Below are 24,714 nucleotides of genomic sequence, written 5' to 3'. Positions count from 1 at the left end.
TGATGACAATCTCCTCCATTTTGTTGACATTGAGGGAGAGATTATTGTTGCTGCACCAGTTCACCAGATTCTCTGTTTCATTTCTGTACTCTGTCCCATCATTGTTTGAGATCTGTCCCACTACATCAGCAAACTTCAAAATCTAACTGGAGGGGAATTTGACCACACAGTAGTAGATGTGTGAGGGGGGCGGGAGGTGAGAATACAGCCTTGTGGGGTACCAGTGTTGAGAATGATTGTGGAGGAGGTGTCGTTGCCAATCCTTACTGATTGTGGTCTGTGAGATCAGTTTTGTGTGAATCATGAAGTTGAAGGCTGAGCCGTAGTCAATAAATCGGAGTCTGACGTAAATGTCTTTGTTATCTAAATGTTCCAGGGTTGAGTGCAGGGCTGTGTACTGTTGTAGTGATAGGCAAACTGTCGTCGATCCAGGTGGTCCGGGAGTCTGGAATTGATTTGTGCCAAGTCTTGCCTTTCGAAGCATTTTATAGCGATGGATGTTAGAGTCATCGGATGATAGTCATTGAGTTACATTGCTTGGTTTTTCTTAGGTGCTGGGATGATGGTCTTCTTAAAGCTGAGAGGGACTTCAGATTGTTGCAAAGAAAGGTTGAAGATGTCTGCGAATACCCCCCCGCCGGCTGATCTGCTCAAGGTCTGTCTGGGTGCTTGTCTGGGTACCCCATCTAGGCCAGTCACTTTCCATGGGTTGACCTTTGAGAAAGCTGCTCTGACATCTGCAATGATGACCCAGATACAAGTTCATTGCACGTTCTCGCTGACCTCTTGTCCAAAATGAGCATAAAGTGCATTGAGCTCATCGGGGAGGGGTGCATTGGAGCTGCTGATTTTACATGCCTTTGTCTTGTAGCCTATTATGTCTTGCAGACTTTGCCATAGTTGGCAGGGGTCTGTGTGGCTAGCCTGGACTCCAGCTTGGTCCAGTACTGTCTTTTGGTATCCCTGATGGATTCCCTTAGATCATATCTGGTTTTCTTGTATAGGACAGTGTTGCCTGACTTGAATGCCCCAGACCTGGACTTCAGCAAGCATTGGATATCCCTGTTCATCCAATGGTTTCCAGTTGGGGAACACACAGATTTGCTTCTTTGGCACACAGTCTTCTACACAATTACTAATGAAGTCAGTGGCATACTCATTCAGGCTGCCGCAGAGTTTCTAAATACTGACCAGCCCACTGACTCCAAACAGTACCGTAGGAAATTATCCAATTCCTCAGACCAACACTGCACGACATCTTCACATCTGCATGAGGTGGGAGGTAAACTGTCAGGATAATAAAGGTGAACTTTCACAGAAGATAATAGGAGCAGCATTTTAGTGTGAAACTTGCCAGTGTTGCTACATCTAGGCACCACGAGGTGTTGAGTAAGCAGACCCCACCTAGCTTTACGATAGACTATTGCTGTGATACCTTTATTATAGTGTTGCTGTCATAGCTTTACTTTGGGCTGTTGATGTGGTAGCTTTACTATAGACTGTTGGGATAGTTTTATTCTAGACTGTCAGTGTGATAACTTTACGATAGACTATTTTAAATTTAAAGTTTGTTTATTTGTGTCCCAGGTAGGCTTACATTTACACTGTAATGAAGTTACTGAGAAAATCCCCTAGTCGCCACACTCTGGTGCATGCTTAAGTACACTGAGGGAGAATTTAGCATGGGTGAATACACCTAAACAGCACTTCTTTCGGACTGAGAAGGGAAACTGGAGCACCCAGAGTAAACCCATGCAGACACAAGGACAATATGCAGACTTTGCACAGGCAGTGACCCATGACGGGAATTAAATTACTAACCACTGTGCCACCCCATGATTTACTATAGACTGTCATGTAGTAGCTTTACTATAGACTGTTTAAAGTTTATTTATTTGTATCACAAGTAGGCTTGCATTTACACTGCAATGAAGTTACTGGGAAAATCCCCTACTCACCACACTCTGGTGCCTGTTTGGGTACACTGAGGGAGAATTTAGCATGGCCAATGCTGGGGGAGGAACCAGAGCACCCAGAGTAAACGCAAGTAGACACAGTGAGAATGTGCAGATTCTGCACAGTGACCCAAGCCTTGAATCAACCTGGGGTCCCTGGCATTGTGAAGCAGCAGTGCTAACCAATGTGTTGCCCCCATGCTTTTTTATTGACTGCTGTTGTGGTAGGTTTCCTATAGACTTGCTCTGATAGTTTTATTACAGACTGTTACTGTGATTGTTTTACTATAGACTGTTATTGTGATAGGTTTGTTGTAGACTGACTCAATTTAGCTTCTGTTTCAATATGACAGTTATCAGGTGTCTTTGGGTTAAAAAACTGCTTTCCAGGCTTTTGTTCCTGATGGGATTGGGGTAGAGTTCATGAAACAGCAGATAGTACCTTGCATGGTGCCTTCTCCATGAGGCAAAACCTCGGTGCCACAGCCCATTACTCACTTTTCCTGTCCTTTGTGATCCTGTATTGGGATATAAGTACATTGAGTGACGAGGCAAAAACCTTGCAAACAGAGTTTATTGTGAGTAAGTATGAGATCATGCATTTTGGTAGGAGAATCAAAAGGTAGATTATTATTTAATTGGTCAGTGAAGTACAGACAGATCTAGGTGTTCGACTATATGAATGACAAAAAGCTAGCCAGCAGATCCAGTATTTAAAAAGGCAAACGGCATTTTGCCCTTTATTGCAAAGGGGCTGAAGTTTAAAAATGGGCAGGTTTTGTTGCAATTGTATAGGGTATTGGTGAGGCCTCATCTGGAAGACTACATACAGTTGAACAGCTGAACTCTTGCCTAAAAATGAATATAGTAACATACGAGGCAGTCCAAAGCTAATTCCTAGGACAAGAGAGTTGTCCAATCAAAAGAGATGAAATAGTCTGGGTCTATATTCCTTGAAGTTCAGAAGAGTGAGGGGTGACCTTTTCAAACATGTAAGATTCTTAAGGTGACTTGACAGAGTGGATTGTGGGATGTTTTCACAAGTGGGAGAGTCTCAGACAAGGGGACATAGCTACAAGGTAAAGGACTGGCATTTAAAACTGAGGTGCGTAGAAATATCTTCTTGCAGAGAGTGGTTAATCGTTGGTATTCTCTGTGCAGAGGGTGGTGGAGGCTAGATCATTAGAAGTATTTAAAGTGGTGGATAAATACTTAATAGATTGAGGAATAGAGATTGGGGAAATGGCACAGAAAAGGCGTTGAGGCTGGCATACATCCACCATGATCATATTGATTGACAGCACAGGCTTGAGGGACCTGGTGGCCTACTCCTGATTCTATTTCTTATGTCTGACAACCTGCAAATATATGGTCAAGATCTTCCAGTCTCTGAAAGGTCGGAGACCAGACAACCCCCCCCCCCCACAAGATTTGCTTCTACACCCCAAAAAAATCCTGACTCCAGGAATTGCCTGGAACGTTGAAACTTCTGATGGGCTCCCTTGCTCCCAAGGACTCTCTGCAAGAGTTGGACAGTTCCAACTTACCTACCTGATAGGTACTCTGGAGACAATAGACAGAAAAATCTTAGTTTAATTCTTGTGTAACTATAAAACTGACCCCCACCTGACCATTTCCCTTGACTTCCATCTGACTCCAACTCCCCCAATCCAATTTGACCAGGCTATTACCTGACTACACCTTTGATCCCACTTCCCCACCTGACTAGTCTCTGACTTGACAACCCCTTCTGAGTCCACTCAACTATCACCAACTTACCTCACCCACATGCCAGCCTACAAACCTGCCACCTTACCCATGTCACACCACCAGCTTAGCATTCCTAAACCTCGCCTATCTGCTATCCTATCTACCTGCCACCCTGCACACCTTCCACCTTGCACCCCACATACCTGCACATCTTGCCATCCTACCTACATGCCACCTTACCCATTCACTTATTCATCCACTGACCCATTTACTAATATTCACAGTGGACAATTACTCACCTTACAGCAGCCAGTGCATTAAAAATGCTGATTCACTTCACTGCTCAGCGAGGATTCTAGTGCTGAGGGTGTTCTCTATCATGGAATGGAAATCGGAGCCTTTTCAACAAATAGTAGTTTCCTAATTAGTGCAGATACAGAGGTTCCGTCTCTAATCAGGAGATTTGGTATCAGCCCTGTGTCAGATCTGCTCCCTCTGTGATATCAGCCCTGTGTCAGATCTGCTCCCTTTGATATCAGCCCTGTGTCATATCTATTCCCTCTGTGATATCAGTTCTGTCAGATCTGTTCCCTCTCTGATATCAGTCGTGTGTCAAATTTGCTCCCACTGTGATGTTACCCTTGTCTTCGAACTGCACACTTTTTAAATCAGCCCTGTGACGTATCTGCTTCTCCGTCGCTCTGTGATATTAGCCCTGGGTCAATCTGTTCAGGAATGCCTCTCCCCTTTGCCCACAATGATGTCTGATTGTGTCATGCTCCTTATTCTATGGTATCTGCTGCACTTCTTGTTGCTTATTTTGTATCTGCTGTGTCACAACTACTGAGGGATCCTTCTCTTGTACTGCATCATATCTGCTCACTGTGAATTCTGCTGCTTCAAGTAGATCAATCTGTGAATTCAATCCTGTGTCACTCTGATAACTCCCCATCTTTTCTCTCTATGGTATCATCCTATGTCATGCCTGCCCATCCTGTAAAATCTGCCCAATCCAGCTATTCACTCAGTGCTATTAGCTATGTGTCATATTGTTCATTTTGCAATATCAGGTCTGTCTCATGCTACTTATTATGTGTTATAATGTTGTGCCATATCTGTTCTGTGATATTAGCCCTGTATCATAACACCTCACTCTGTGATATCAACCCTATCATGTCTGATAATGCCATGTACCACATCTATTCACTGTGTTATTAGCTTGGTGTCATGCAGCTTACTCTGTGATAACAGCGCTCTGTTATGCCTGCTTACACTAGAATCATAGAGCAAAAAAGGCCATTTGGCCCTTTCTGCATATACAGGTTCTTGGGAACAGTCATTCAATTAATCCTACTCCCCTACTCTTTCCATTTAGCATTGTAAACATTTCTTTTCCAGTATTTATCAATTGTCTTCTGAATATTTCTATTGCATTTGATTCTATTGAACTCTTTCAGCCAATGCATTTGAGAACACAACAGCTCACTGCTAAATATATCTACTCATGTTGCCCTTGGTTCTTTTGCCAATACTTTTATAAGAACATCAGAAATAGGAGGAGTAGGCCACCTAGCCCCATGAGCCTGCACCGCCATTCAATAAGATCATGGCTTGTAGTGGTTCAGTTCCACTACCTGCCCGTTCCCCATAACCCTTAATTCCCTTACTGATCAGAAATCTATCTACCTGTGACTTAAACATAATCAACGAGGTTGCCTCCACCGCTTCAATGGGCAGAGAATTCCAGAGATTCACTACCCTCTGAGAAAAAGAAGTTCCTCCTCAACTCTGTTCTAAACTGACTCCCCCTTATTTTGAGGCTGTGTCCTCTAGTTCTGGTTTCCTTTTTAAGTGGAAAGAATCTCTCTGCCTCCACCCTATCTAGCCCCTTCATTATCTTATATGTCTCTATAAGATCACCCCTCAGCCTTCTAAACTCCAACAAATACAGGCCCAATCTACTCAATCTCTTTTCATAGGCAAACCCCCTCATCTCCGGTATCAACCTGGTGAACCTTCTCTCCACCCCCTCTAAGGCCAATATATCCTTTCGCAAATAAGGGGACCAAAATTGCACATGATCATAACGACAGAGTTGGCTCAATGGGTTGTACAGTCTTCTCCTGCTCCAATTTTTTAATGTTCTCTTATTGTGTGTTTATATTTCTTGTTGGCTTACTCACATTCCAATCCAACTATTATTTTTAGTCACCTTTTGTGAGTTTCTAAAATGTTCCTAATCTTCCAGCCCAATTAACATTTGCAGAACTATACATTTTTTCTTTAATTTTCATATCATCCTTACTATTTAGTAAGTCATGGATTATTTTTTAGTAGGGTCTTTCTTTCTAATGGAATGCATCTTTGAAAGTTATGAAATATCACCTTAAATATCTGCCACTGTCTTCCCTTTTAGCCTAATTTCCTTGTCTGCTTTACTCAAGCCTGTATTCATACCTTTGTAATGGCCTTTATTTAAGTTTAAGACACTAGTTGCAGACCCAGATTTCTCACCCACAAACAATGTCCTGCTGCAGTAAATGGGGATTTGGTTGAGCGCCAAATTCTCAATTCTTGCTGGCAGCAGCAGCAGAGAATTCTGGCCTTTACTACTATGACCACTCGTAGTAAGAAGATCCTTTATTACAAGATCATGAATTAATGCTGTCTTGTTACATATTATCAGGTCAAAAAAAAGTTACATGGTTGGTTCCACAGCGTCATGTTCCAAGAAATTGTCCTAAATATATTCTATAAACTGGTCATCAGGGATATCTTGGTCAGTTTGCCTTGTCCAGTCTGTTTGAAGGCTATAATTACCAAAGATTATTACAGCATCTTACTTACAAGTCCGCATTATTTTTTGATTAGTGAAGCTACTTTTAGGGGAGCCTATATACTGCCCTGAGATGAATTACTTCCCTTGTATTTCTCGTCTCCATCCAAATTGATTCTACACCTTGATCTTCCAAACCAAGAGTATTTCTCATCACTGTGCTGATCTCATTCATTATTAACTACTCCATTTCCTTTGCCTTTCTTCCTATCTTTCCGAAATTTAAAAATATAAAATTTGTTAGCTATAATTAGATACAAAAGATCTGCAAATTAGCTAAACTGTTGTCATTGACTACACTGGGCTATTATTCATTTTTCTTTTCTTGTTTATACTCTGATTTTCTCTCTCATTTCTGAAGGCAAGGATTTTCACTGGGTTTGTGGTTCCAGCTGTACCAACAGCTTTCCAATAACTCACTCAAGTGACATTGTGAGCCTAGAGTTGGCTGGCTACTTAACCGGGAAAGACTTCAAAGCCATTGTCAATCCTGACACTGATTTGACATGCACCCTTGGCAGAGTGGGAGAGAAATTAGCTGCAGCAAACCTGGCTAATTTTGATCTGCCAGATATAATCATAGAATCCCTACACTGCAGATTGAGACTACACTGATGAAAATTCCCACCCTTGCCTTATCCCTGTAACACCACAAATTTAGCCTGCTAATCCCCCTGACATGAAGGGCCAATCAATCCAACACGCACATCTTTGGACTGGAGAGGAAACCAGAGCATCCGGAGGAAACCCTTGCAGATATGGGGTGAATATGCAAACTCCACATAGGTAGTCACCCGAGGCTGGAATTGAACCTGGGTCCCTTGTGCTGTGAGGCAGCAGTGCTAACCACTGTGTGCCACCAAGCTGCCCCCAGATCATCTGGAGCACACAACCTTGATTGAGATCTGCTAAATCAACACAGGGTAGGAATTAACATAGAACTTACATAAGAACATAAGAAATAGGAGCAGGAGTAGGCCATCCGGCCCTTCGAGCCTGCCCCGCCATTCAATAAGATCATGGCTGATCTGTCGTGGCTCAGTTCCACATTCCCGCCCTCTCCCCATAACCCTTAATCCTCTCTCTTATCAAAAACCCATCAACCCGCGCCTTAAAAATATTTAGCGAGGTAGCCTCCACCACTTCAACGGGCAGAGAATTCCAGAGATTCACCACCCTTTGAGTGAAGAAGTTCTTCCTCAACTCCGTTCTAAACTGCCCCCCCTTTACCTTGAGGCTGTGCCCCCTAGTCCTACTGTCCTTTCTGAGCAGGAAGAGTCTCTCCACCTCTATCCTATCCATCCCATTCATCATCTTATACGTCTCAATGAGATCTCCCCTCATTCTTCTAAACTCTAGTGAGTTCAAGCCTAGTTTATTCAGCCTCTCCTCATAGCTCAACCCCCTCAACTCCGGCATCAGCCTAGTAAACCTCCTCTGCACTCCCTCCAAGGCCAAAATATCCTTGCGTAAGTACGGCGCCCAAAACTGCACACAGTACTCCAGCTGCGGCCTCACCAATGCCCTATACAGCCGCAGCAAGACCTCCCTACTTTTATATTCAATCCCCCTCGCTATGAAGGCCAGCATCCCATTTGCCTTCCTGACCACCTGCTGTACCTGCAAGCTGGGTTTTTGTGACTCATGCACAAGGGCCCCGAGGTCCCTCTGCACTGTCGCCTGCTGCAGTTTTTCTCCACGTAAGTAATAATCCTTCCTACCATTATTCCTGCCAAAGTGGACCACCTCGCACTTGCCAACATTAAATTCCATTTGCCAGTTCCTGGCCCATTCGCCCAGCCTATCTAGATCCTTCTGCAGACTCTCCACACCCTCCGCGCAATTTGCCGTTCCACCAATCTTGGTGGAACTTCCCTGGTTTGTGGGCCCCCTTTCTTCCCATTTCATTCTTACCATTATCCTGGTCTGACTACAAGAATGTTATGTTTTCAAAAGAGTCAAACGTGGCTTTGAATATCCCTAAGTCACTTGAGCATTTATATGATTTATCCCCAGGTTTTTAAGTCCGCTTCGCTGCTTCCAAGTGTTCTCTTCAGCCAGCTATTAGAAGACATACAGACTTTTGCAACTCTACGCAGAGAGATGGTTTAACCTCTATCTGGACAGGTCTTCCCAAAATAAACAGGTTTCCCCCATATCATGCCATTGAATCTTAGTACTCTAATGAATTGGCAGTGCTCCAGGCAAGAAACGAAACATCAAACAATCTGATTTACTTGTAAATATAGATATATATATATATTTAAAGATTTCAATTAATTTTGAATTGCTGAGCCAAGTTCAATTTGACACACAAATTTGCAAATTAATTTTCATCAACAGTTTATAGATCTCTCGACTTTAGCATAATCTGAAGCAAATTCTTATTCTAATCTGAAGCAGGATCTCTCTTTATTAGGATTCATCTCCATTTATATAAAATCATACTACCCAGTGCAATAGCAGAAATTCCTAATGTCCATTTCCAGTTTATATTCTGTGAAAGAAAATTAATAAAATTAGAAAATGTAAATACTAATAAGAATGAGCAACAATAATCATGAGCAAACAAGACACAGTAGCCCTGTTCACCTATTTACACTCAATAGAGATAGCAGAAATTGAAAAGATTCCCAAAAGACAAATATGCTAGAGCTAGAAGGAAAGAGAGAAAAAACAATAAGTATTTCTTTAGCCCTGTGCTGAATTACCCCTCTGGCTGAATATAATTACAGTCAATATATTTACATTCACCCAGCATAACTTCAAAGAGCCACAGAAGTCCAAAAAACAGCATGCCAGATCTTTCAGAAAAAGTAATCACGTTAACATGAACTTGAGTATCAACTTAAATCAAGCTGTAAATTCAGATGACTAACATAATCCATGAAATGAGAATCTCCTCAACCTGTTCGGCAATTTACATTGGTTAAAGTTTACCAATAGCGCACGTAGGCTTACAGTAACATCACAATGAAGTTACTATGAAAATCCCCTAATCGCCACATTCTGGTACCTATTTGAGTACACAGAGGGAGAATTTAGCACCTAGCCAGCACATCTTTTGGACTGTGGGAGGAAACCAGAGCATCCAGAGGAAACCCACGCAGCCAATGGGAGAACATGCAGACTCCACACAGACAGTGACCCAAGTTGGGAATCGAACCTGGATCCCTGGCACTGTGAGGTAGCAGTGCTAACCACTGTGCCACCGTGCTGCCTGCCTCTCAGGTGACATCTCACCTTCCCTTTGCCTCTTTTCCCACTCTCGCTTTTAATCCAATCCTTCCTTCCCTCTGTCTTTCTCTTTCTGTATCTGACTTGACTCTTAAGTCATCCTGCCTCCCCACCATTCTTCTGTTTCTTTCTCAATCCTTACATTTCATTGGTTAAGATACATTTTGATCTCACTGGTTTTTATGGTCCCAGATGCCTTTGTTGCCCTTATCAGCTCCCATTTCCAAACAATTTTCAAGCTGAAAGGTGCAGGTAAAAGTCTAACAAATGGCACACGCAGCAAAGGGCCCTGCTTGACCAAGATTTGGCCCATCAATTTTCCAGGGTTGGTTTGGTTTTTCCGTTTTGTCAAAGCTTTGTTGGATGACACGGATAAACCGCATACAAATTTTCTCCCTTTGTACTTGAATCATGGATCAATAAGCAAGAGTACCACCAACTGAACCAAGCTGACATCAGTGGTAAGGACTTTCTGGTGAAAAAGTGAAATGGTGACCGGGTTATTGAAATAAGTTCACAAAATCTGTAGGCAAAGATTTTTGGTTCAAGGTTATCAGAATATCTTTCTACTCCTTCCTCCCTATTGTAGTGACCTATCCTTCCCTGAAATTAAACAGAGTTCTCTAGTACAATTACAAGCAGAGGACAGAGAAGAACTGACTGGCTTGCCTTATTGAGCAAAAGTTCCACTAACCCACAAACAATGCATTTAGGAGCTTGCTCATGCTACACTCTGTTTATGATAGCCATGATGTGGAGATGCCAACGTTGTGGGCACTGTAAGAAGTCTTACAACACCAGGTTAAAGTCCAACAGGTTTATTTGGCAGCACAGAGTCTCAGGCTCCTTTTTCACCTTCACCTGAAGAAAGAGCCTGAGACTCCAAAAGCTTGTGCTGCCAAATAAACCTGTTGGACTTTAACCTGGTGATGAGGCTTCTTACCACACGCTGTTTAAACAGGTATACTAGAGATTTGTAGATTCTCTTTTAAAATATTACAGTGTATATAAAATCGTACACCCTGTACCATCCAGTTGATCTTTTCCTCGATATCAATGGATTTAAAATTACAGAAATATCAGGTATTTTGGGTCTAACTCATGAGTAACAGAAACCTCACATGCCTTTGGCCAGGGCACACAAATGATACTCTGCTAGGAAAAGACTAAAACTTAGGTTCAAGCAAGCTCTGTCACAAAACATATACTGATTGTAGGAACCAAGGGGCATATTTCCCAATCAGTGGGTGATTTCAAGCCTACCTTAAGAAACCCCTGGCTGGTGGCCGGTCGTTTTGAATTGTCACGTCCAAATTTCTCCGTAATACGAGATATTCTCTGTTTTTTCCATATGCTAATAATAGTCTTAATTTCCTCTTTAATTTCCTGGAAGTGTAAACAGCAGCACACAATGATAGTGTAACAGTCAATGGAATTACATTAAGATTGTAAGACGTAGGAGTAGAATTAAGCCATTTAGCCCATTAAGTCTGCTCCGCCATTCAATCATGGCTGCTATTTTCTCATCCCCATTCTCCTGCCTTTTCCCCATAAGCCGTGATCCCCTCATTAATCAAGAATCTATCTCTCTCTTAAAGACACTCAATGACATGGCCTCCACAGCCTTCTGCAGCAATGAGTTCCACAGAAATTCCTCCTCATCTGTTTTAAAGCAGCAGTCTCCAAACTCCAATCCAGATGTGGCCCGCAGGCCGTAGTTTGGAGACCCCTGTTTTAAAGGATCGTCCCTTTAACCTGAGGTTGTGCCCCCTCTGGTTCTAGTTTTCCCTACTAGTGGAAACATCCTCTCCACGTCCACTCTATCCAAGCCTCATAGTATCCTGTAAGTTTCAATAAGATCCCCCATCATCCTTCTAAACTCCAACGAGTACAGACCCAGAGTTCTCAACTGTTCCTCATATGACAAGCTCTTCATTCCAGGGATCATTCTTGTGAACCTCCTCTGGACCCTTTCCAAGGCCAGCACATCCTTCCTTAGATATGGGGCCCAAAACTGCTCACAATACTCCAAATGGGATCTGACCGGAGCATACAGCCTCAATTGTACATCCCTGCTCTTGTATTCTAGCCCTCTTGCATTTGCCTTCCTAACTGCCAACTGAACCTGCACATTAACCTTAAGAGAATCTTTAACAAGATTCCCAAGTGTCTCTGTGTTTCTGATTTCCTAAGCGTTTCTCCATTTAGGAAATAGTCTATGCCTCCATTCCTCGTTCCAAAGTGCATAACCTCACAGTTTTCCACATTGTAATCCGTCTGCCACTTCTTTGCCCACTCTCCTAACCTGTCCAAGTCCTTCTGCAACCCCCCTATTTCCTCAATACCACCGGTCCCGCTACATGTCTTTGTATCATCTGCAAACTTAGCAACAGTGCTTTCAGTTCCTTCCTCCAAATCATTACATGGTCTCAAGCATTCTTACATCTTAAAAGTACTCTTTCAGACACAGCACGTTGAATTTCTGTCATTTAGTCTTGGTTGCTTAAGAACAAAAGAGAGCATGAAATGAGAAAACAGTGTTCAGGTCCTTAACGCATCCTCCCCCCCAACCCCATCCCCCAGTGTGGTGATTGTCCCTTTAAGATTAAGGGTAACATATCCTGGGAGTGGGTGGGGAATCACTATGGTATGCACAGGCTTCCATCCTCAGAGTCATTTTGGGAACTGATTGCAGCCACAAGGCTGCAAGTCTCTGCGTAGCTTAAACTTAAAAACAAGTTGTATTTTCCCTTTACTGGTGAATGAGCATCTTTACATTTGGCAACAAAGATAAAAAAGAACAATCCTCAGACTGAGTATCCAGTTTACATTGAAATTGAGAAAAGGAAAGAGTACTCTGAGAGAAGGAGAAATCTTTGTACCCTCACTGGCTACAGGGGAGGTCCCAGAGGATTGGACAATAGCCAATGTTGTTCCTTTGTTTAAGAAGGATAGCAAGAATAATCAAGGTAATGACAGGCCGGTGAGCCTTACATCAGTGGTAGGGAAATTATTGGAGAGGATTCTTCGAGACACAATTTACTCCCACTCGGAAATAAGGTGGACGTATTAGTGAGGCAACATGGTTTTGTGAAGAAGAGGTCGTGTCTCACTAATCTGATCGAGTTTTTCGAGGAAGTGAAGATAATGATTTATGAGGGTTGGGCAGAGGATGTCGTCTACATGGACTTCAGTAAGGCCTTTGACAAGGATCAGAAGTGAGCTGGCAAGATGAACACAGAACTGGCTCGGTCATGGGAGACAGAAGGTAGCAATGGAAGGTAACATTTCTGAATGAAAAGCTGTGATAAGTGGTGTTCCTCAGGGATCAATGCTGGGACTTCTGCTGTTTGTAATATATATAAATGATTTGGAGGAAAATGTAACTGGCTTGATTAGTAAGTTTGTGGACGACACATAATGATGAGGAGCATCAGGGGATACAGCAGGATATAAATCGGTTGGAAGCTTGGGCAGAGAGATGGCAGATGGAGTTTAATCCGGAAAAATGTGGGGTAATGCATTTTGGAAGGTCTAATACAGATAGGAAATATACAGTAAATGGCAAAGCTCTTAAGAGTATTGATAGGCAGTGGGATCTGGGTGTACAGGTATACAAGTCACTGAAAGTGGCAACGCAGGTGGAAAAGTTAGTCAAGAAGGCATAAGGCATGCTTGCCTTCATCGGCCAGGGCACTGAGTTTAAAAATTGGCAAGGCATGTTGCAGCTTTATGAAATCTTAGTTAGCCACATTTGGAATATAGTGTTCAATTCTGGTCACCACACTACCAGAAGGATGTGGAGGTCTTGGAGGGGGCACACAAGATTTACCAGGATATTGCCTGGTATGGAGGGCATTAGCTTTGAGGAGAGGTTGGAGAAACTTGGCTGTTCTCATTGGAACAACGGAGGATGAGGGGCGACCTGATAGAGGTCTACAAGATTATGAGGGGCATGGACAGAGTCAGAAGCTATTTCCCAGGGTGGGAGAGTCAATTATTAGGGAGCATAGATTTAAGGTGCAAGGGGGCAAAATTTAAAGGAGATGTACAAGGCAAGATTTTTTACCAAGAGGTTGGTGGGTGCCTAGAACTTGCTGCTGGGGAGTTAATGAAAGCAAATACGATAGTGACTTTTAAGGGGCATCTTGGCAAATACATGAATAGGATGGGAATGGAGGGATATGGTCCCCAGAAGGGTAGGGTGTTTTAGTTCAGTCGGGCAGCATAGTCAGTGCAGGCTTGGAGGGCTAAAGGACCTGTTCCTGTCCTATAATTTTCTTTGTTCTTTCTACTTAACAAGATGTTCCTCTTTGGATGGATAGATCCACTTGACTACTCCACAAATGACTGGACATAATATGTAGAGCATCTTTGGTGTTATTTTCAAGTGAACGAAACAGGGGAGGTGGTGAAGCACAAGGCAATTTTTCTGAGTGCACGTGGAACCCAAACTTATAATCTGATTCTCAGTCTCACAACTCAAGCGTGCCCGAGTCTAAATCATTCAGTGAGCTTGTTGAATTAGTGAAGTCACATTTCCAGCCTAAACTATCAATTATAATCCACAGGTTCAAATCGAATTCAAGGGGGAAGAGGCCCAAGCAAAATGATTGCGACTAACATCACCATAAATAACACAAGCTGATTTAGAGGGGGCAATCAATAAGCAAACTTTGAAGCAGAATGTTACTGTTGTGGAAGTAACCACTCCCCTGAATCCTGCAGGTATAAGGGGGCCGAGTGTTTTATTTTTGTCATATGAGAGGCCACTTAAGGCATAGATGCAGAGTCAAGTTAAGTAAATAAATAATGCTTCACCAGTATACAATGTGAAAGAGTGCAGCACCGATGATTTAAACATTCATTCACTGTTTAATATAAAACTGGTCAAGATAACCCAATTGCTGTAATGCTCCAGGTAAATGGGAAGCCTCTTTAGATGAAAGTTAATACAACGGCATCAGCTACCATGATAGCTGAGCATACATATTAGTACTTAAGAGGAGTTTAACCATTGAATTTGAAGAGTATTGTGGCCAAGTTAACAACTTATACTGGAGAAGCAATAATAGTGGGCAATGCAATGGTACCTGTAAGCTACGGGCACCAGTCTGCCCAACTCCCAGTGATCAGGCAAAGGACCAAGCTTTCTCGGCCTCAATGGATGTCAGGGGTAGGTTCTTTACCCAGCGGGTGGTGAGGGATTGGAATGCCCTGCCTGCTGCAGTTGTAAATGCGTCTAGTTTGGGGGCGTTTAAGAGATCTCTGGATAGGTTTATGGACGAAAAGGGATTGGTATAGGCTAGTGGGTCATTGTTTTTGTAACTGGTCGGCGCAACATCGTGGGCCGAAGGGCCTGTTCTGCGCTGTAATGTTCTATGTTCTATGTTCTATGTTCAATTGGCTTTAGAAAATCAAGTTAAATTGGACTGAGATTTTCCAAGTGCAGTAAGAAGTGCTGCTTCAACTAAAGAAGAAATAAGACAGTATCTTCAAGGATGGATTCGGCAAAATAAAAGCCAAGTTCTGTGTGGACACAGAGGCAACCCCTCAATTCTTTAGGGCAAGACCAGAGGAAATAGATACTGAATTAAAGCAATTGGAAGAACTAGGCATTATCCAGCCAGTTCAGTTCTCGGAATGGGCAGCACCCATATCCCATATTGAAACAGACAAAACCATTCACATTTGTGGTGATTACAAGTTAACAATTAACCAGGCTGCCAAATTCGATAAATATCCAGTCCCAGAGATTGAAGACTTGCATGTAAAGCTGGCTGAAAGTCAATCTGAAACAAAGCAGGACATGAATCAAACCTGTCAGCAATTCGAATTAGACAATGCTTCCGAGGTTATGTCACAATAAATACACACACAGGATTGTTCCAATACACACACCTGCCTTTTGGCATAACTTCAGCAATTTTCCAGAGGACAATGAAGAGTCTGCTACAGGGGTTGCCATGGGTTGTGGTATATCTTGGTGATGTTTTCATAACTGGATTGACAGAAGCCGAGCATTTAGAAAACTGAGGTGTTGAGTAGACTTCCAGAAGCTAGAGTTCACATCAAGAAGAAGAAATGTACTTTTCAAGCCACTAATGGTATCATGTAGATGCACAAGGATTACAACTTGAGGAAGACAACGTCAAGGCTATAAAGGGGATACCAGCCTCCAAAACACATATGGACTCAAGTCATTTTTAGGAATGGCAAATGATTATGGGCATTTTTTACCAAATTTGTTGATATTATTAGCCATCTTGAACATCCTACTAGAAGAACACGAGCTTTATGAAACAATTAAGTGAAACAATTGCTGCATTTTTTGAACTTGTTAGTACATTTCAATCCATCTAAGGAACTTGTGTTGACCTGTGATGCCTCTCCATATGGGAGAGTTGGTACAGTGTTGACCCATGAGATGGATGACGGATCTGAAAAGCCAATAGGCTATGTCTCAAGAACACTTTTGGTGGCCAAAAAGAGCTACTCACAAGTTGAAAATAAAGGATTATCAATAGTTTGGTGTCAAGAAATTCGACCAATGCTTATATAAGCATTTTACCATCATTTCAGACCACAAGCTCGAGTCTTTTTAAAGAATACAAGACTACTCCACCAAACACATCAGCAATAATTCAGTGTTGGGTATTAAGTCTGTCTTCCTGTGAATATGATGTGGGTATGCTGGCGTTGGACTGGCGTAAACACAGTAAAAAGTCTGACAACACCAGGTTTTAGTCCAACCTATTTATTTGATAATATACTCACAAGCTTGCGAGTATATTATCAAATAAATAGGTTGGACTAAAACCTGGTGTTGTCAGACTTTTTCCTGTGAATATACATTCAAGTACCAACCTGGAACATACACAACAAATGCAGGTGCACTTAGCTATTTACAAGAAAATATTACAGCTGCTCCAGTAGCACAGGAAATTGTCATGGCATTCCAATTTTTTGGATACATCTTTGTAAAGCACTAGATCAGTTGGGATCTACTTTTGCCCAATGTGAGATACAAAATACTTACAGGTTGGGCCCATGAACCAGTTTCTGAAGAAATTTTACCCGCATTTATGAATGGAGTTGCCAGCATGGCATCATACTCTGGGGAACAAGAGTACCAGGCAGAGAGCTGCTTCTAATGGAACCACACTTGCTATCTGGACATCTCAAAGATGAAGATGCTCACCAGAAGTTGTGTGGTGACCTGGCAATGATGCCAACATCAAGAGCCTAGTCAAGCACTGTGAACAATGCCAACTGTAACAAAGGATCTCTGCTTCATCTCCACTGCACCTCTAAGAATGGCCTGGCCGGACAAGGGTATGAGTCCATAATGATTAAGGTAGTGAATTCACTGGCACAATGTTATTGCTTATTGTTGTGCAGTAAGTGGACGGACATTTTTGACATGAAGTCCCCTACATCACATGCTACCATTGAAATGTTGCACCAATGTTTTTCCACCAATAAATCCCTGAAGTCATTGTATCTGACATTGGAACAGCATTCACAAAGGCTGAGTTTCAAAACTTCACATTCAATGTATAAAGCACATTAGAACTGCACCTTACCACCAAGCATCCAACAGTGAGCTATCCAAACTTCTAAGTCTGGCCTAAATCAGCAGTCAGGAGGAATCCTGGAGGCCAGAATCTCATGCTTCCTTCTTGGCTACCAGACCACTCCTTACCCAATGCCCCAGTTGGGAAAAAAAACCACTCACCGGGTGCTCTGGTTGTTCAGCTAAGGCTTTCTTTAAGAAGACAATGGAAAGGGGATATATCTGCTGCATTGCTAACACCTGAAACAATTGAAAACATATAGTTCATTGCAGCCCATGGCATTCTAAACATGTGGAGTATTTCAAAGCATCAGTGAATGAATAACCAACTTACCTTCCCCTTCCTGAATAAGGCCTTGCAGTGGTGAGGCCGGTACTGCAAGACAATATCACAACAAGACATCGTCTCCTTTAAGTTTCCAGTCTTTAAATGACAGGCTGCCATATTGCTATAACATTTCACTTTCTCATCAAGAAGCATATCCTTCAGGTCATGTGTTATTTCACCTTAAAAAAAAGGTAAAATCTGTCATTTTTAATGAGTTATTCTTAGAAACTCTATATTGATAGTGTTCAGCAAACTCTGCTTATGCTCATTCTTCATTTTGCCTGGATTCACATCCCTCTTTGTAAGAGAGGCAGGTAGGCCACTCCCAAATCTCTACTCTTAACCCAGCCTTCCATCTCAAAACTCCTGCCGAATTAATAGTATCTACAGCACTAGCATCAAGGCGATGGTGAAGTGTTCAATGCCATTTTGAGGCCATTGCCCACTTGTAATTGCTGGCTACAGTTCAAAATTGGCCCTTCTGTCACAGAGCTCCAATAGCAGTCCCACTTTTTCGAAATCCTAACAGACAAAATCTAAAGGACTTGTGGAAAGTGCAAAGAAATTGAATGGGCAGCTCCAAAGGAGGAAAAGAAGCAGCTTATTGAATTGTCTGACATCAAAAAGAGGAGAAGGGGGAAAAGGTTCGCACAAGTGGGATTGGATGTACTCAATGCACCAGCCCAGCACATTGCCCTCATTACAATAACCCACCCAACCCATAAGGAAATCTCTCATTAGGCTGCATCACAGCCCTCTAAGAACTCTCTAATTTGACCCAATTCACTCCACAACAGCCCACTCCTCCCAACTGAAATTACCCTATATCACCACCAAGAATCTAACCTATGAAGAGTATATCCAGTGGAATTCCTCCACAAGGCATCAATTCATTAAGCTAAATGTAATGTGACCAAACCACCAAGGGAAAAAAGACATTCAATGAATAAAAGTTAATTACTGAGATTATTGAGTTATTAGCTGCAAGTACAATAGATGAGCATAGAATATGTAATGGGGTTTCAATCTCAAGTATTGATTCAGATTAAGTCAACTGTACGTCAGTACCTTCAGAACTTGATTGTATAATCTTCAACGTGCGAATATAGGTAAAGAGTGCCAATTGATAGTCCTTCATCTGGAAATAGTTATTGCCTTTTTCCCTCTCTCTGTTGATTAATTCCAGTTGTTCTTCCTCTGATCTTTCATTTATGTGGACACCACTGATCGACAGAAGTTTTACTTCAAGGAATATTTTAGATCCTGGTGGCTGGCTGAGGGTATGCAAAAGCATAAGAGTTTTACTTGGGAGCAGTTCTGCAATATGCAGACTTTAAGTTTCATTGATTTATTTGGGAGAAATTCATTTTCCTATGCAGAAGTTGATTTTTCAGGGGTATAGGCCACTATCTATCCAGGTTTCTTTAATGATATCAGTGAGGAAACCGGCACCAGCCTACACTTCTACCTGCCCCCACGCAATTGACATAAGTCTACGGAGACAAATTTCTCTCCCATCATGTTAAAATGTATTATCCTATCCCTCGTGTATGATGTAATTTATTGAAAAGTATGCGAGAGACTCTCACACACTTGTGTTCTGCTGACCTGGATAATTGCCTTGTCCATATTTACCATCGCTAACTAAAGGCTTTTGGGCAGAATTCAATTCCAGGATGCCTCCCTTGTCCGTTTAAGAGACACTAGTGTGATGGGAATAACATTCCTTGGGGTTGATTTTGCATTCCAGCTGCCTCAGGAACCACCCAGGTTCAGAAGAGCTGTCCTACAGGACCAGGACCAAATCAATCATATTTTAATCATATGAATTTAACAGTATTTCACAGATAGAATAGATGAAATAGCGTCCTTCTGTGCTATCAATTTTCAATTTCTAAAAGCCATCTTTACAAATACAACACAAAAACCACAAATGCTGGAAAATCTCAGCAGGTCTGACAGCATCTGTGGAGAGAGAATAGTGTCAACGTTTCAAGTCTCATGAGGGTCTCAATTGTTCCATACTTGAGCTTTTCCCTTCTCAACATGCACTTTGTATACATTCCTAATAAGCTATCACAGTTTGAAGATACTTCAATACAATTAACACATTAACAAAGTTGAAATAATTCAGGTCACACCAGGGAATACATCGAATCATTGAATCCCTACAGCATAGAAGCAGTCCACTCGGCCCATCAAGTCTGGCAGAGCATATTACTCAGGCCATATCCCTGTAGCCGCGTGTACTTACCCCGCTAATCCCCCTAACCTATATAGCTTGGGACACCTAGAGACAAGTTAGCCTGGCTAATCTCACTAACTTGCACAACTTTCAACATGTTTTACATCAGTGGTTGGCCATGTTCAAATCATACATTCGTATATCACTGATTATACAGATACTGTCCACTAATTTGGTGTTTGGAGAGCTACATGCTATAATCCAACAAATTGTGAGGTCACAAATTAGTCACAATTTCCCAGATGAATCCAGTGAGTAGCTACAGGAAACATCGTCAACATGGAGGTACCCAGACAACAATTTTAAGTTATAGATCATTATGAAAGATGTGCTGGTTAGGTGCATTGACCCGAACAGGTGTGGGAGTGTGACAATTGGGGGAATTTCACAGTAACTTCATTGCTGTGTTAATGTAAACCTTACTTGTGACTAATAAATAAACTTGTACTTTAAATGATTGGAAATGTTTAATGCAGTGATCACCAGGCTATTAGTTTTGTTTCTGGGATCTATCAAAATTGGATTTAATTCCCAAAGTATGAAGATTGTGATCTAACAGGATAAGCCCGATTCATCACTAGCCAATGACGCATCCAACCTTACCATCTTGCATTTGGGGAACAAAATCTCACATCAGCATGGATCAAAATGGTTTCATCCAGTTTCATCAAAGGAACACAGATCTCAAGGGCCTTTGAAAGAGAAAGCAAGTTTTACAGGGAAATTAAGCATCATTATAAACTCCGTGGAAAAGCCTCAAACCAATGAACAGCATTAATTGAAATTACGAAGTTGATCTTTCTCTACACCTTAGCTATGACTGTAATACTACATTCTGTACTCTCTCCTTTTTTTCTCTATGAATGATATGCTTTGTCTGTATAGCATGCAAGAAACAAAACTTTTCACTGTATGCTAGTACATGTGACAATAATAAATCAAATCAAATGGTAATTTCTTGTGGTTCTTTCCTTGTATTTTAAGCTGATAAATGTTTGAGGAATGACCACTTTACATTGTTTGCATCTAAAGTCAGCACAGATAAGAATGATTAAACAATTCACACAAGAAAATGAGCTGGATCACTGTGTTAGCAGTTATCCCATGAATAAAGATGATGGAATTAACCTAGCCAAATGTAACAGTTAGCTTATGTAATAATTGTGTGCTGTCTGTGCATTGTTCATGAGTGCGGTGTATTCTATGAATGGAAGGGGTTACTGGATTAAAAAAGCTGATCATAAATGTTGTTGCTACAGTTGAACATTGGTGTCTTAGAAGCATGGATGCCATTCAGCCCCTTGAAGCAAATTGTATTTCCATTTACTCACCTTTACCCAATTTCCCTGATATCTTTACCCAACAAGAACCTATCAAACCCAATGTTGGAAATTACAATTGACCCAATATCTACAGTCTTTTAGGAGAACAAGTTCCAGGTTTAGACTATAATCTGTGTTTCCTGTTTTGTTTGTTGTATCTATGTGAACCAGCAAAGACCATCAAGAGGTAGTAGGCAGAATTATATCCTGAAACACTGAATGCTCTGCTCAAAGAAGTGCAATAGGGGGGGAGCAACTGTGACTGAAATACCTGAATAAATAGGCAGAATTCATATATATTTAGGATTTATACCTTGGAATTGAGAAAACGGATACAGGTTAATGGATAGCCATTTTTACCCAGACACCTTCGTACACAGAACGGGCAGCACTGGCCTAAGAACTAGACGTTACCTCATTTGAACCGTTTACTGATTGTCACTGGACTAGAAATAAGCTAAATCGCCTTCTTCACTAGCAAAGGAAATTTAGCAAAGAGTAACGATGACATAGCTTGGTCGCCATTATCTGTTAAGAAGGCATCCTGGAACGTAGCTTAGTGAATTGGAATCAGACACGATCAGACAGCCCACTACAAACATAAATATTACAGGAATGTAGCTCTAAGCTGGAGAAGAAAGAAAATTTTAAAAATCTCTATTTCTCTATCAAAAGTTTAAACTTTATGAAAATTTGGAAGCAATTGAAAGTAATCTGGAATGAGATCAGAATATTTTATAAATGCACAATGACTGGTTATCTGCTCACAGCAACAATAACACAGGAACACTTTTAATAATTAAATAAGTGAATTATAAAGACTAATTAAAAGGAAAGAATTTAAAAATTAAAAAGGAAAAAATAGGCACTATCCATAGTTGCTAAAGATTGTGTAATCTGGTTTTGAATGGTATAAAGATAGTGGTTTATTTCGAAGAAATCCTCGATATTGTAGAAGGGTTTTAAAAGTATTTTGAACTCTAATATTTTTCCGTTTGTAGAGGACTGGATATGTTAAAGCAGGAAGCTTTTTGTGTTCTGTTTCTTGAATAACTAAAACCCATGAGGGTCTAAAATAACATTACTTGAATATTTGATGACTATCCATAAATGATTTTAGCTGTAGAATGAGGGGAGATCTCATTGAGACGTATAAGATGATGAATGGGATGGATAAGATAGAGGTGGAAAGACTCTTCCCGCTCAAAAAAGACAGTAGGACTAGGGGGCACAGCCTCAAGATAAAAGGGGGGCGGTTTAGAACGGAGTTGAGGAGGAACTTCTTCACTCAAAGGGTGGTGAATCTCTGGAATTCTCTGCCCGTTGAAGTGGTGGAGGCTGCCTCGCTAAATATTTTTAAGACGCGGGTTGATGGGTTTTTGATAGGAGAGGGGATTAAGGGTTATGGGGAGAGGGCGGGAAAGTGGAACTGAGCAGCGACAGATCAGCCATGATCTTATTGAATGGCGGGGCAGGCTCGAAGGGCTGGATGGCCTACTCCTGCTCCTATTTCTTATGTTCTTATGTTCTTATGAGATGGGCTGTTTTTGATACCATCTGAGTTTGATAATTGAAGATGACTCAAGAGAAGCCCTGAAAATCTGAGAAGGCAGTTGAAGATCAGTGAATCTGTGCTGTGGGCTATTGGGTCAAAGATACCCCTTTGGAGCTGTACTGTTCTGCTCGGTGCGGTCAAAGAGCCGAAGTTGTGCTTGAGCATATAGCTGGAAGGGCTAGATGGCCTACTCCTGCTCCTATTTCTTATGTTCTTATGAATCCAAGGGAATGGAATCTCAGGACATGAAACTGAAATCCAGTGAGCCATCAATGATGCCATCGAGTTGGAGAACTTTACAAGACAAGATCTTCGAAGGCAAAGACTGGAAATCCTTCTGAGAAAGATGGAGTTTCAGTGAGCTTGGTTGACGCACAGTGTTACTAATATCTAGATAATCTGGACACACAGTGTTACTAATGTCTGGATAAGTCGCATTTGTGCAATGTGGTGTGTTTGACCACAATTTGACTGTTAATTCACATTTACTTCATACTTACTCTGAATGTTGGATATTGTAAATTGTCTTATCATCCTGATCATTTGCAGTAAAGTTTACTTTTGTTTTGTAAAAGCCTGTGGAATCAGTGGCTTACTTCACTGAGCGAATGTCTTGAATTGCAAACTTTGTCAACTTTAAACAAACTGTTTTGGTTTCTAATTGGATCCTAACAGCAAATTGGAGATCTGGACTTGGATTATAACAATATACAGTATAGCAACTTTATTCAAACTATGTTAACATTGCTCCACATTAAAGATACATTGAGGTTAACCTAATATTGTTAATTTCCTTTAATTTGCTAATTTAACTTTCACATACCTGACAGACATCACCAGTGCCTATCACGAAGCTAAGATATTTAGGGGGTTCAATCTCTTTCCTACTTTCAAGCATTGTCCTTATCCAGATATTAACATTTTGACCAGTTTGTGGGCTGTCAGTTTGGTTGCCGCTGGATTTGAGAGTTGTTTTCTTCAGTAGGCCGTTCCCTATGGAAACAAATTTACTGTCATATTTTGATATACTTATCTCCATTATCTTGTTGATATTTTCATGGCCCGTTGTACATACCAAGCACATCAATCCAGCCTTCAAGGTAATGCACTGAATCGCACGCTGCAAGTTCATGCTCCATGTCACAGAATGTTTTAACTGCTACAAATCTAAATCGGGCATACAAAGAACAAATTTATGTTAAAAGTTGGGTTTAAAAAATCTCACATGCTACAAATGGGTGTTCATAAAAATGGGTGTACCTTGGGTCTGTATAATACATTCTACAACAAGCCTCACTGATCTCATTGGCCTGTTGCACATTGGAAGTTCTATAAAGACAGTGATTTAGAGTCACATTAATACCTGTTTTCATGATAAGAGTTTGTGAAATCAGGGTTACTTTAAAGTGCTCCAACAGTGATGAGGAGAGAAGCCATCTTTTACCAGTATCAGACAATGGATGAGATGTAGAATAGGCATTGAACCATCTCTTGATTTTTGGTATTTGCTTCTCCAGTGAAGGAAAATCATTGAGAATCTCATTAACAAATATCCTCACATTGTAAGACACAAATCTGGTAAAACTGATTCTTTGGTGTCTGGATAACATATTTCAACCACTCAAAAACGTAATAGACTTCATCCCAATTTGGACAATTTTACAGGGAAAAAAATGCTAATTCCTGTCAATGAAAGCACTTTGTTGATGTTGCATCACAAATCATTTTCAAAATTTAAAAAAAATTAAGTAGATATTGTCAATGAATTAATGCGGCTTGGTAAACTCAAGCACATTAGAATCAGTGTGACCGCTTTATGGACCTGTGAGACAATGAAGTAATTACAGTAGTGCTGATCTAAGCATGTATTCATTCGTATATGACCCAGCTAATGCACGAAGAATGGAAGTCATGGCATTGTTGGGGAACAATGGCCATGGAATCACCAAA

At 41.3% G+C, this 24,714-nt stretch overlaps 1 protein-coding gene across 2 annotated transcripts; it reads right to left on the bottom strand.

Moving 5' to 3' along the window:
* Positions 1-8,383: 8,383 nt before the first annotated feature.
* On the bottom strand, positions 8,384-23,926 carry LOC145356153 (peptidyl-prolyl cis-trans isomerase FKBP8-like). 2 transcript variants are annotated; one of them, XM_080208762.1, is made up of 8 exons: positions 23,840-23,926; positions 23,588-23,757; positions 20,491-20,579; positions 18,711-18,916; positions 17,649-17,821; positions 17,477-17,554; positions 11,002-11,124; positions 8,384-8,998 (listed from the first exon to the last, which is right to left on the bottom strand). In XM_080208762.1, exons 1-8 carry the CDS (start codon positions 23,901-23,903, stop codon positions 8,924-8,926), a joined length of 978 nt encoding a protein of 325 aa, XP_080064888.1. In that variant the 5' UTR covers positions 23,904-23,926; the 3' UTR covers positions 8,384-8,923. The 2 variants fall into 2 exon arrangements, with proteins under 2 accessions (XP_080064888.1, XP_080064889.1); XM_080208763.1 differs by lacking the exon at positions 23,588-23,757 and having other exon boundaries at positions 23,840-23,923.
* Between the last annotated feature and the right edge of the window lie 788 nt (positions 23,927-24,714).

This window comes from Carcharhinus amblyrhynchos, chromosome 20 (assembly GCF_965287045.1).
Source record: "Carcharhinus amblyrhynchos chromosome 20, sCarAmb.v2.hapA, whole genome shotgun sequence".
In the NCBI taxonomy this organism is placed as follows: Eukaryota; Metazoa; Chordata; class Chondrichthyes; order Carcharhiniformes; family Carcharhinidae; genus Carcharhinus; species Carcharhinus amblyrhynchos.
The sequence above is the reverse complement of the archived record's forward strand: the minus strand, read 5'-3'. Positions and strand labels throughout refer to the sequence as shown.